We start from the raw sequence: 13,096 nt of genomic DNA on the forward strand, positions 1-13,096 counted from the left end.
AGCCTTTGATGTGCAAACCACACATCTGGAGCTGGAACCAATCCAGATAAATGGAAGTCTATCAAACAACCAACAGCAGTATTCCAATTTTTCGGGGTGATAAAAGCACTTAATCAAATCACTCACAAGGAAGTGATGAAATGCATGATAACCGTATCTTATATATATATGATATTTAAAAATGTTTTTTGTCCGTTTTTGTCATCCAACAGGTTGCGGTTATCGATTAAGCCAGTGTTTACTCACAACCTTGAAAGTTAGTCTGGGGGCGAATGTTTACGATCTCCACTGCATATTGAATTCAGAGTGTAAAAAGTGACTCTACACAGACAGAGCTACGGAGATTTCTGTTTATACAACCACTTGTGTGATCACTTATGACAAAACGACTACACTAATAACACGATTAGAATCCTCCACATTTAAAGAATTCAGCAAGAACTAAATAAGCAGTCTAGACATGCCGTATGTAAAGTTGCGCAATTTCTATTTGAAAATCAAACCAAGGAACTCCACAAACAAACTGACATAAAACCTAGTCAATTACGTTCTCTTGTTAAAACAAACTTTCCGTGAGCGAACGTCTACAAGTCTTGCAAAGTGAATCCTAAACGGCTGAAAAAAATGCCAGCTGCGCTTTAGTCCCTTTATTCAAAGATAGTTTAAAGGGTTATAGAGTCAGACTGGGTTAACCGTCCTGTCAAACTGTCATCACTCCCTCTCCATCAACCCTTCCAGAGCCAAACCTCTCATTACTCCACCTCAGAACACCCCCTGCCTTCACACCCAACCAGTCTCTGTCCTCTCTCCATCGTGAGTCTCCTTGTCTGATAGATGAGGCATTAGCTCCGAAGTGCTGACAGATATTCACTCAGATCTAGTGAGTGGCAAGTTGTCACACCAGGCCTCCCCCCCCGCTGAGTGAGTCGAGGCAAGCGACTCTCAGCTGGGCTGTGCCTGACACCACCAGCCTCCTAAGACCAGCCCTGACCGCTGCTCAAAGATCTATACTGTACAGCACCATCATGCTTATATCTCAGCCTCCATCTCGGGACAAAAGGAAACGAGGATGGAGAACATCCAACATTCTTTAACATGCTATTCTGACCCATCTGACTCATCCAGTGTCAGAAGACTAGATAACAACCGCTCACCAAGGGAATCTACATGCGATTATCCTCCTAAACATTCCTTTTATGTGCTGGACCTAAACATTTGGGCCTGGACATTGTCACCTATATGAAAATATGACAAGGCCAAAGGGGAAAATGTCAAAGATAGTATTTTCTAAACGTTTAATAACAATGGTTCACAGTGTGTACAAAGGCGGATAGCTCCTTGTCCGCCTCAGTTAAATAAGAGGTTTTCAACACAACAGAGCCACACAGCCACAGTAATTAAATACAATCAATGAAGCATAAGTAGGACATTATCTCACCTCATTGCATCATTGTTCTAAACAGAAGTGAAAATGATGAAATGGAATGACGCACAAATATCATTAAATAAATGTGTGTGTCAAAACTAACATTAGCTGATTACTCAACATTACAATCATCACGATTTAGTGAGACTGCATCATGTGATCAAGTACATACAGAACTTTCTCAGCATAGTTTTATGCTCTGCAGGTTTGGAGAAGGATCAATAAGAATGCAGTTTTATATTACACACCGTTGAAGAATGCAACGTTGAATGTAACGTAAATGTAAAATGGCACCGATTCTCACACACAACCAAAGGTTTTAACAGTTTACCCAAGTTGCTTTTCACCTCAAATAATTCTTAATCTAACAGACAAAATGATTAGAAATGAAATGACAAAGAACGTGTAACTAAATAAAATAATTGCGTCAAATAAAGTTACTTTATCATTACTATTTAACTTTTAAAACAGCCAGCAAGTGCCCAGCATACAGAAAGCCCCTTTAAAACGGTTTAAAAAACATCCTCAGGAATTTAGTTGAGAAAACACCCAAAGAGAATGGCTTTGAGAAAACATTAAATAAAACTTGTCACTGCATATTCCATATGTCTTATTTCAGACTTTAGAGCGGTAATAACGATAAAAGTTACACTTTCACAAAAGGATACATTTTGATGGCTCCCGATTTAGTTCCAATGGCCATAATCTGCAGTTTTGGATCATAAGCCAGGGCACTTGGCTGGTTTGGGAATCCATGTTCGACTGTCTAAATAAGAAAGGAAAAGAAGCAACATTTCATTCACTACCTGAAATTAAACACATCCTTCATCAGATCATTTTGACAATAAATCTATCAAAAAGAACACTATAAAACACTTAATCGACCTCTAATACGACCTGATGATACAACTAACAATGCAGTATGGGACAGTTGTGACAGGAAGGGGGTTGCCTTGTTTTAACAAAAAACATAACCACAAATAGCAAGGAAGGAAATCTAGTAGACTTGACAGAGTATGTCAAATTCAATTCCACACATGTAATCAGAGGGAATGTTTCGGTCAATTTAAATACATCACTTTAAACTGACACAGAGTTTGTGCATAATTCAACAAAATTAGTTGAATTAGTTGGCCAAAGGGTGCAAGTTCACGTTTCACAGGCCGACAAAGTGTGACATGATAAATAACAGGGCCATCCTGTGAGATTTCACAGTGTCAAAGCGCTTTATCGTGATGACATGACCACATCGCTGCTCTTTTCCCTTTAAACCATCACCAGAAATTGTCATCAGCAGTGTCTATAGCAAACGGTCACGAATGAGAGTCTTTTTACAATATGTAAGCCACATCTCATTTCATACATGCTGCCCAGATGAAGAGGGGTAAAATGAGTGGAATTGTGTGTTGTAAGGGTGCCAGAGTCTGGTCTTCAGTAAAGGGTTTGAAATCACTGTGGAGCTGAACATTTTTCGTTAGGCTGGAGAGATCCATGCACACCCCTACAATCACTGCTGCTGCCGCCAGCACCACTCAACGATGCATTTCTTGCGAAGCTTCTGCTATTCATGTCAAATGTTACTTGTACAAAGGGGGGGCATGTTTTCGGTGTGTACAAAAATTAGAGATTGTAAGAAGAGTGCAATAAAGTGAACGTCGTAAAAACGTCGCGATTGAAATGAAAACTGTTGAAGTTACATGAGAAAACTTTTTGAGGTCAAAAAGACAACGCGCCATCTGATGAGCATGAACATGCGTGTCACACGCAAACAACTATTTCATCATTTTATTATACAAAAGACTGAATATTTATAGCACTAATTGTTTCAAACAACTTTCACGCGCTTCTTTTGGCATATCCGGACGTGATGTTTGTAAAACGCTTCTTGGTTATCATTTGCATTGAGAGCAATGTCTTCGCAGTTAGTTTACATTCATAACTCGGGTTCTTTCCGAAAAATACAAACGCGTGGATTAAATGTCTCTCTGTCGATTTAAAATGCAACCCGAAACAGTATGCATGTCTGAGAGAGCAAGAGAAGTCCCAACAACGCTGTACATCCCACATACCTTATTAAATGCAAACAGATCCTGCTTGATTTTTTCACGATGAGGGTCATTTCCCTGCCGTCTGAACCTAAACTTCATCATCCTGATGCCGTATCAGAGATGCAACACAACCCGCGCCGTTTTAGATAGATAGAAATTCCGTTAGGTTTAAATCGGTGCAGAGAAACAATGTGATCCTTCATGCAAGCTCCAGTTTCTTTTGTATCCAGTCCTCACACCGTGCAAGTTTTCTGCTCCGTGTTTATGCAGTTTGACCACAGGGCAAGTTCACAGGAACCACGTCGTAAGAAGGCCAATCAGAGAGCAAGAATCTGTGACCAATTCAGTAAACCACGCCCCCAGGCACAATGCGTATGGAAAACTTGGGCTGGAAGTGGAGTGGATTGGGTTTATTTTCACACTGGCACCTGGCGTCATTGGCAATTATTAAGCATTGTAAAAAGGTTTAATCAGAGAAATCTAGTCAGTCGTAACTTTTGAATAATTTTAGATAGCAATTTTACGAACAGATGATGAATTTTAAGAGAAGCACAATTTATTTGGAAGTATTTGGACTTTTATTGCACACACCACATACAAATATATATATATATATATATACACTCACCTAAAGGATTATTAGGAACACCTGTTCAATTTCTCATTAATGCAATTATCTAATCAACCAATCACATGGCAGTTGCTTCAATGCATTTAGGGGTGTGGTCCTGGTCAAGACAATCTCCTGAACTCCAAACTGAATGTCAGAATGGGAAAGAAAGGTGATTTAAGCAATTTTGAGCGTGGCATGGTTGTTGGTGCCAGACGGGCCGGTCTGAGTATTTCACAATCTGCTCAGTTACTGGGATTTTCACGCACAACCATTTCTAGGGTTTACAAAGAATGGTGTGAAAAGGGAAAAACATCCAGTATGCGGCAGTCCTGTGGGCGAAAATGCCTTGTTGATGCTAGAGGTCAGAGGAGAATGGGCCGACTGATTCAAGCTGATAGAAGAGCAACTTTGACTGAAATAACCACTCGTTACAACCGAGGTATGCAGCAAAGCATTTGTGAAGCCACAACACGCACAACCTTGAGGCAGATGGGCTACAACAGCAGAAGACCCCACCGGGTACCACTCATCTCCACTACAAATAGGAAAAAGAGGCTACAATTTGCACGAGCTCACCAAAATTGGACAGTTGAAGACTGGAAAAATGTTGCCTGGTCTGATGAGTCTCGATTTCTGTTGAGACATTCAAATGGTAGAGTCAGAATTTGGCGTAAACAGAATGAGAACATGGATCCATCATGCCTTGTTACCACTGTGCAGGCTGGTGGTGGTGGTGTAATGGTGTGGGGGATGTTTTCTTGGCACACTTTAGGCCCCTTAGTGCCAATTGGGCATCGTTTAAATGCCACGGCCTACCTGAGCATTGTTTCTGACCATGTCCATCCCTTTATGACCACCATGTACCCATCCTCTAATGGCTACTTCCAGCAGGATAATGCACCATGTCACAAAGCTCGAATCATTTCAAATTGGTTTCTTGAACATGACAATGAGTTCACTGTACTAGAATGGCCCCCACAGTCACCAGATCTCAACCCGATAGAACATCTTTGGGATGTGGTGGAACGGGAGCTTCGTGCCCTGGATGTGCATCCCACAAATCTCCATCAACTGCAAGATGCTATCCTATCAATATGGGCCAACATTTCTAAAGAATGCTTTCAGCACCTTGTTGAATCAATGCCACGTAGAATTAAGGCAGTTCTGAAGGCGAAAGGGGGTCAAACACCGTATTAGTATGGTGTTCCTAATAATCCTTTAGGTGAGTGTATATATATATATATATATATATATATATATATACACACACTTAATTGAAAATACTAAATTCTATTTTATCTTAAATTACTCTTTAACGCTGTTCTTTAGTTTTACTGTTGTAGGATGTCTGAGCCTCACATCTTGCACATTGTCTGCATTTCAATGCAACTCTCACTGACCTCTTGTGCATAAGACAAATAATCTTGAAACTTAAGTGTTTTAAATAACATGCTGCATTACACCCAAAAAGCTGATTTAGTAAAACATTCCAAGAATTTTTATGTAGAATTGTGAACATTTTTATTTAAAATAAAGACTTATTACATGATATGTTGCATTTTCATTGCATATACACGATTTCATAATGACACAAATGTATACAATATTTTAACATTAAATAACGCATTATACTCTCATGTAGTGCATATCAAAATTTCAGCATAAGTAAAGAAATTCAAAACCAGTGGCTGAAAAAAAACTCACTTTTATAAAAATAAACTTTTGCTGGACATGTAAAACTAGAGGTTTTAAATTATGGCGCCATGTTGAACCCAATAAAATGCATGTAAATTAAAAGCTAATCCTGGAATTTGCCTTTGAAATGCCAAACAGACATATGTGGAATATTAAAAATGACAGGTGTGTTTTGATGTGAAGGGTTTAATTGTGTCCAATTACAATTATTGCCATAAAATCAGTAATAAATAACATCTGTAAGAAGGAAACTAGAGCAGAGTAATTTCACTGGGAGGCAGGGTAAGCCTCTTTTCCCGTACTGAAAGCAGGTTCTCCATATGCATGGCGATGACACGGCACAGCTCAAGACTCTGTAAAAGCAATCGCACAGAAATTAGCCCCGCCCACATCAGCCCTGTCGCTCACATTGACAATAACACAGTCAGACTAACAAGACACTTTTAAAGGTCATTAAAATGACCCGATTAGATTATGTCATGATGTTTGAACGAGGGTACTTGAGCTCGTACCTGGTCCAGCTGTAACTGTGTAATGCGTTGAGACATTAGGTCACCCAGCATTATCTCCACATATGGGTAACTGGAGCCAGCTGTGGGTCTCTGTGTACGGGTGGACTGCACCTCCTTCAGTGGGAACTTCACCATTGGCTCCTTAGGGACATTGCAAACAGCTGTTAAGTCTACACATTGCATACAGAAATCTGAATATACATGTACAGTAAAACACATATGTGACCCTGGATCACAAAACCAGTCTTAAGTAGCACGGGAACATTTTTAGTAAAAGACAAAAATACATTGTGTGGGTCAAGATTATCGATTTTTCTTTTATGCCAAAAATCATTAGGATATTAAGTAAAGATCATGTTCCATGAAGATATTTTGTAAATTTCCTACCTTAAATATATAAAAACTTTATTTTTGTGAGTGGATGGTCTGCCACAGTGCCCCTGACTAACAACTTCTAAGGCAATTTTCTCAATATATTGATTTTTTGCGCTCTCAGATTCCAGAGTTTTAAACCGATGTATCTCAGCCAGATATTGTCCTATTCTAACAACGCATATATCTATAGAAAGTTTATTTATTCAGCTTTCAGATTATGTAAAAATGTCAATTTTGAAAAATTGACCCATAAGACTGGTTTTGTTGTCACATTTTGTTGTCATGTGATTTATAGTCATGTATGCAGTCAGTGTAAAAACAAATAAACAGCATGTGTGAAGTTGCTGCCTAAAGTCTAATAAATAAAGATCAGAAAACAAGGGGTTAAACTTACATGAGTGGTTTTGCTTAGAAAGTTCAGGCCGTTTTGATTGACAGCCAGTATGCACGGCGTGTCGATAGTGCTGTTGCTGCTGCTCTGTATGTAAAAGAATGATGAGCCAAACATTGGGAAAGCACTGACAAGCCCTGAGAAACAGACACAACCATACCAATCAACCTTGTGAATACGTGACAGTATGTCTCAACGTCAGCTGCGCTTATAAATCAAGTCCTCACCCAGAAATTGAGCTCTGGCCTGATGAGGACTGAGGGGCTGCACCTGCTGCATATGCTGGGTCACCATGTTCAGCCACTGCTGGGCCCTCAGAAGCCCATAGAGCTGAGAGGGAATATATTCCTGAACCTCGTGGCTGATGACAGTGTGCAAGAGAAGGTTAGTGATGTATATCATTACATTTCAGCTGTGATGTACATACAAAGCATTTAAGACTTTGAGGCATTACAGTGTGGGGAGGTAGATTGAGTCCTTGGCACGATGATGCAGAGCTGCCAGTTTTGAAGCTTGTTGAAGCTGCTGCTCACTGGCTTTACCGTGTGGAATAACATTGAGAAGACCTTTTACATAGTCAGGGCAAACCTGCAATATGTGAATGAAGATCACATTAGTAGCCTTAAAGAAACAGTTCACCCCAAAAAAAAGTAATTGTGTTGTTCCAAATCTGTACGCTGTTCTTTTTTTGATTATTTTTACTTTTTTAGACTGCAAACATAAGCAAAAAAAAAAGAAAAAGAAAAAGACAAACAAGAACAAGCGCCTTAGACCTTTGAATTATACGATAAACAGCATAAAACAAGTGAAATAATGTAGAGAATAACCTGATTGTAATGCACAGTCACTCCAAGCTCATTGTCAAACTTCAGTGGTTGTGTCCAGATCACTCTTCGAAACCACAGACCATAGTTGCTATCAACATTTTCCGACTCTATAGCAATATCTAAAATGTACTCCCTTTTGTTTAGTGGCCGGACATTTTGACCTGGAGGAAAGCACAGCCTTCTATTAGTGTATTACTTTCATTTTTTGGGAAATGACATTTTGCTAAGAATTGTAGAGTCTCAGCTTACTGTATGTTAACAACCAATGCCAACATTTTTCAACTCACCTCTGTTTGTGACCACAAATATAGCATACTCGTCCAAGGCCTCGAGTTTATGCAGACTCATCTCATAGCACAGTTCTTCAATAGCATCCAAAGCCACCTTTACGGTAAAGTAACCAAAGTGGATTAGCCTAAACTCTTATGATGTACTGAAATACGTGATTGATGAGAGTAAAGGCAAAAAAATCGTACTGAGCACGTTTTAATTTTCAGATGTCGTTCAATTCCACCAGGAAGAAGAAACAGCTGGCGCTTGGAGCTCCTTCCAGCCTTGAAATCAACAAATTGTGTTTAGTTGAATAAAATACAGTGGGAAATTCTCACTACGACATTTAAAACAGGTTATGTGCAACTAACCAGTATAGCTTTTAGCTCCATGCCATTAGGGTACGCGACACGTCCCCCATACTGGAAAGTCTTCCTTAGATTCTGCTCACAAGCCTTAGCAATACCTTCCAACATTAAAATATACATAAACAGCCTCTTTCATGACTATTAATCAATAATTCATCGTTTTGACTCAAAAAGCTGTAACGTGTAGTTGCAACATCTACTGTATATACCTTGATAGTGAACCCCTTGGCTTGCACAGACATCTTGAAGGTATTTAAGCAGGTATGGTTTGAGCACTTCTGAACATTTGTAGTATGTCGTGAAGATGTACAGCAACCTCCAACCCTTCTGACAACTCTCCCTGTGAAACAGAGTAAAACACGTCTGTGACCCTATGCATGGAACATGAAACAGGTTCTGATGGGGTTGTCCTCACTCATACGTTTTGGAGCTGGTGTTCCCAGTAATCTGCTTGAGGATTTGGCAGTAAGCTTCGTCTCTCATTAGCCCAAACTCACCACTCAACTGTAACGGAGATGAAGAATGTCAGAATCGGGTATTGAAGGCATTAAAGGGACAGTTCACCCCCCCAAAAAATCTGTCATCATTTACTCACCCTCGAGTTGTTCCACACCTGTATACATTTATGTGTGAACACAGAGAAGGATATTTAGAAGAAGGCTCGTAACCAAACAGTTCTTAGCCACCATTGACTATCATAGTAGGAAAAATGATAATGGTAATCAAAAGTACCCAAGAACTGTATGCTTTTCTACATTCTTCAAAATATCTTCTTTCGTGTTCAACAGAACAAAGAAATGTATACATTTTTCCTACTGTGGTATAATGGTGGCTAAGAACTGTTACAAGTTACAAGCATTCTTCCAAATAGCTTTCTCTGTTTTCATCAGACCAAAGAAATGTATACAGATTTGGAACAACTTGAGGGCGAGTAAATGAAGACAGAATTTTCATTTTGGGGTAAACTGGTCAAATTATATCAAACATTTCCTGCAAAATCCAGCCCGATAACAGAATCATAATTATATGCTTACATTTGTGAATTGAAGTAACATATAGACACTGATTTCCGATGTACCTACTTCATAATTGACTTTTAAACATTTTGACGCAAAAAAGTTACAGATTGCACCTTTAAGTGTACTTTAGTCTTGTGTGCATTCATGTAAAATGATTAAAAAAAAGAGGTTTTCGGTTATTTTGAGTTATATACCCTTAGGATTGTAGCGACAACATCTTGCTCCGACTGGCCTTTCATCGGGTAGTCCCCCATAAACTTCATTATAGCTTAAAAAAAAGATTCATTACAGGGGAAAACATATTACAATTTGGAAGATGACAGAAAAAAGAAAACCGAGAATGTTTGCAGAGAAGATTTCACTTACCAATAAAGATCTCAGAAGCTACTTTGTTCAAGTATGCATCTGTGAACTCGATCAGGGATTCTTGAATAGGAGACTACACAACCAAATCAAACAGAATATGCATTAAAAAATATAGGATATCATTCGGAGATTTTGCTTCATTGTCTTTAAATTTACGTGACATGTTCAAAAATGATATTGCGCTTCGCACCTTGGAAAATTTCACCATTTCTGCTGGGTCCCTGGATTCCTTTCCTTTCTTTGACTTTTTCTTGTATGAATCACTGCAGAACAAACATAATCATAGCTTAGCAATACACAAAGAAAACACAGATATTAAACTAGCAATTCCTTTCATATACAGTTTTATCTATGATGTAATCAACTGACCCATTTATTCTCTGGGCCCCTCTGAAATATTTCTTGGCAAACTCCACCATGCTGTACTGGCTGTCCTGTAAGATTCTTTCATCAATGTCCAATTCAGGACCTTCTGTGTAAGATTCTGCATACTCACTGACAGGAGACGCCACCTGGAGGTCAGACGCAGCAACACAACATCTCTTAGTTCCAAGTGTAAAGCAGCATTCAGACTACATTCATGTGAAGAACTTTGACCTCAATGAAGCGGTCCAGTTCATGAGCAGCAGCAGCAGATCCCACAGCCACAGCAATGGCAGCCGAGGCGGCCACACGACCCTGCTTGTTCTTGGGTTCTTCTTTCTTGTCCACAGGAATGTTAATGAAGTCAGGAGCAGCCACAGGCTGTACAAACTCCACAGGAAAGACCCCAGATCTCCCATGAATGGCCCCGAACTTCCAGCCTTGGCACGAAACACATATGTTTGTTAAGTGTGTGTGGTGTGACAGAGAGTATCACTGCAACCATCAAGCTTAGGAAACGCAAAGAGGTCTCAACCCATGCAACTAAGGATACATAATATATGATAAAACTTTTTTTTTAAACAGTCCCTTCAAAATTCAGCCATAAAACAGTACAACAAGAATCCAAACAGCACTCCATGCAGGCGTTCACACACCGACCCACCAAAATCAGGTGTGTCTCTTTTCAGTTCCTCCAGGAGAATCACCTTCTTTTTCACTATGCAACCATAACTCTGGCCTGTGAAAGAGCCATGGGGTCCAAAAATTACGTCCTTTGACCTCAAAAAGCAGCATTCTCCCCTTCATGTTTAACATTTCACATCCAAACTCTGATTGTTTAAGCATGTTAAGGGTCCACGAAGGTCTTTGTGAACAATCTTGTTCTCACCTGCATCCAGCCCTTCCATTTTCTGCAGCCGTATGATGTCTCCCTTGTGAAAACTCAGCAGGGTTCTGTCATCTGTAATGTAATTACGCACAGCAACTACATAGTCTGAGTCCTACAGCAGGAGAGAGCACAGTTACTCCATATTACTACAACCAATAATCTGTGCCATGAGTCACCGGATGAGAAAGCCCACCTTTTTCAGCTCCGTGATGAAGTAGTCGATCATGGTTTTGACCTGAGGAGCTTTGGCGGAAAAAAGAATCAGTTTCTCGTTGGTGAGGTTGAACTCCAGCATGTTCTTGGAGGGAATGGTGACGAACAAGATATCCGTGTAGCTGTAGGAGATCAATGACGATCACACGTTCGTGACATGATGCATACATCGCTAGTCATTAATTTAAGTAATTGAAATGAATTGTTTTAGTCTGATAGTACCTATAAGGTCGAAGAACTCTGAAGTAATCTGGGGCTACTGCACTGCTCCTGACCATTTTTAAAAGCTTGATCCCCCTGTGAGACACAGACAGCACTTGGACGCCTGTGCCAACACTGCCCTGTTCAAGAAATGACAGACAGAAGGTTTGAATTATTATCAAGTAACATTTTAAGCTGGTCACAAACTTGTGTTGTGTTTTAAACACTAGTAAGACACTGATATGCTGCTTCTTTCTTTTTTTTAATTGCACAACCAAATTTGGCCAAGCAGTTCTTTCAAAGGTCCAGTGTGTCATTTTTTAGAGGATCTATTGACAGAAATGCAATATACAGTATATACATAACTATGTCTTCAGAGGTGCATAAAGATAATGAAGCATTATGTTTTTATTACCTTAGAATGAGGTATTTCTATCTACACACACCGCAGGTCCACTTACATGGAATTCACCATGTTGTTTCTACAGTAGCCCTAAACGGACAAACTGCTCATCTCCGTCGGCAAAGAAGCGAAAATGTGACTTCATCTTTGTGCTAGGTCAGTTGCTTTAGTGCTTCGAAAGGGAGGGGGGATGGAGTGAACGGCTGGTTGCAGTTCACAACCTCACGTCTAGATGCCGCTCAAATCTCCACATTGCACCTTTAAGTTTTGCTGGTCCACCAGCTAAGCGTTCTTAACTGTTAGGGGCACGGAATCACATTTGCTTCGAGATTTATTTTATACACTTAGAATGCTATGATAAGGGAGTAAACAAATGATCTCAATCTATTAAAAATCTTGCTGCTCTATCCCTCTCTTACTGTGCTTGTTACCAAACCATACCAAAATTTTGGTTTAATTAAAGATACATTTTGATTACTATATCAACAAATTTAAGTATAGGCAGGGATCAGTATATTGTTGTAAATGTGCATGGGGGGGTTCCCTGGAAATACATAAAGATAGGCCTAAATAAAGTAAATAAAGAACAACCGAATTAAACAAATACCAAACCAGCATTAGCCGATATGGAAATTCATGCTGGTCTGAGCTGGTCTTTTTAATTGGGATGATCTTACAGATGCTGGGAAGAGGCGTGAGAAGTAGATCTCCCAGGTGTCTCTTGCAGCAACCACAGTCTTCTTCTTTACATTCTCGTCTTGGATAGTGGCATTGATGTCGATGTTGTGTTCAGCTGTTATAAAGTTATAAGACACAACAGGAGCATCCTTATTAAGAAAAACTTAAACCAGGCTCCCAGCAGCTTAAATCAGATAAAACCAGCAAACCTTCTTAGGCTGATTTAAGCTGTATTTACAATATAAAAATGTAAGCAAAGTAAAATTTATTTGATGTCAGTTTTAATATAAGAGAATTAATACATGCCAAAGAGGGATTTCATAGTCTGCCTCTCTTCTGTTGTGATGCGAATGCAAGCCTCAGAGAATGTGTCATGAACAATCTGATATAAAAGTAAATTCGTAATTACAGTTGTTAAACTGTTAAAAATAACCATAAA

At 39.5% G+C, this 13,096-nt stretch overlaps 2 protein-coding genes across 3 annotated transcripts in view; both read right to left on the reverse strand.

Moving 5' to 3' along the window:
* llgl1 (LLGL scribble cell polarity complex component 1) overlaps nucleotides 1-3,733 on the reverse strand; it is a 35,344-nt gene extending 31,611 nt beyond the window's left edge. For both annotated transcript variants that reach the window (XM_057346138.1, XM_057346137.1), the window contains exons 1-2: nucleotides 3,496-3,733; nucleotides 2,095-2,192 (exon numbers count right to left, since the gene is read on the reverse strand). In XM_057346138.1, coding sequence (XP_057202121.1) covers nucleotides 2,095-2,192; nucleotides 3,496-3,576 — 179 coding nt within the window. In that variant the 5' untranslated portion in view covers nucleotides 3,577-3,733. The remainder of the gene's footprint in view (nucleotides 1-2,094; nucleotides 2,193-3,495) is intronic.
* Nucleotides 3,734-5,648: 1,915 nt separating this feature from the next.
* The window catches only part of myo15aa (myosin XVAa), a 38,678-nt gene continuing 31,230 nt past the window's right edge, over nucleotides 5,649-13,096 (reverse strand). Inside the window, exons 44-64 of the mRNA XM_057347170.1 lie at nucleotides 12,964-13,039; nucleotides 12,657-12,772; nucleotides 11,598-11,716; nucleotides 11,356-11,497; nucleotides 11,163-11,274; nucleotides 10,508-10,713; nucleotides 10,280-10,422; nucleotides 10,101-10,173; nucleotides 9,911-9,983; nucleotides 9,739-9,812; nucleotides 8,947-9,029; nucleotides 8,735-8,865; nucleotides 8,529-8,623; nucleotides 8,364-8,441; nucleotides 8,175-8,271; nucleotides 7,888-8,048; nucleotides 7,515-7,648; nucleotides 7,288-7,421; nucleotides 7,064-7,197; nucleotides 6,295-6,435; nucleotides 5,649-6,135 (exon numbers count right to left, since the gene is read on the reverse strand). Of these exons, the coding sequence (XP_057203153.1) occupies nucleotides 6,034-6,135; nucleotides 6,295-6,435; nucleotides 7,064-7,197; nucleotides 7,288-7,421; nucleotides 7,515-7,648; nucleotides 7,888-8,048; nucleotides 8,175-8,271; nucleotides 8,364-8,441; nucleotides 8,529-8,623; nucleotides 8,735-8,865; nucleotides 8,947-9,029; nucleotides 9,739-9,812; nucleotides 9,911-9,983; nucleotides 10,101-10,173; nucleotides 10,280-10,422; nucleotides 10,508-10,713; nucleotides 11,163-11,274; nucleotides 11,356-11,497; nucleotides 11,598-11,716; nucleotides 12,657-12,772; nucleotides 12,964-13,039 (2,424 nt within the window). The 3' untranslated portion in view covers nucleotides 5,649-6,033. The remainder of the gene's footprint in view (nucleotides 6,136-6,294; nucleotides 6,436-7,063; nucleotides 7,198-7,287; nucleotides 7,422-7,514; nucleotides 7,649-7,887; nucleotides 8,049-8,174; nucleotides 8,272-8,363; nucleotides 8,442-8,528; nucleotides 8,624-8,734; nucleotides 8,866-8,946; nucleotides 9,030-9,738; nucleotides 9,813-9,910; nucleotides 9,984-10,100; nucleotides 10,174-10,279; nucleotides 10,423-10,507; nucleotides 10,714-11,162; nucleotides 11,275-11,355; nucleotides 11,498-11,597; nucleotides 11,717-12,656; nucleotides 12,773-12,963; nucleotides 13,040-13,096) is intronic.

This window comes from Triplophysa rosa, linkage group LG11, assembly GCF_024868665.1.
Source record: "Triplophysa rosa linkage group LG11, Trosa_1v2, whole genome shotgun sequence".
Lineage (NCBI taxonomy): Eukaryota > Metazoa > Chordata > Actinopteri > Cypriniformes > Nemacheilidae > Triplophysa > Triplophysa rosa.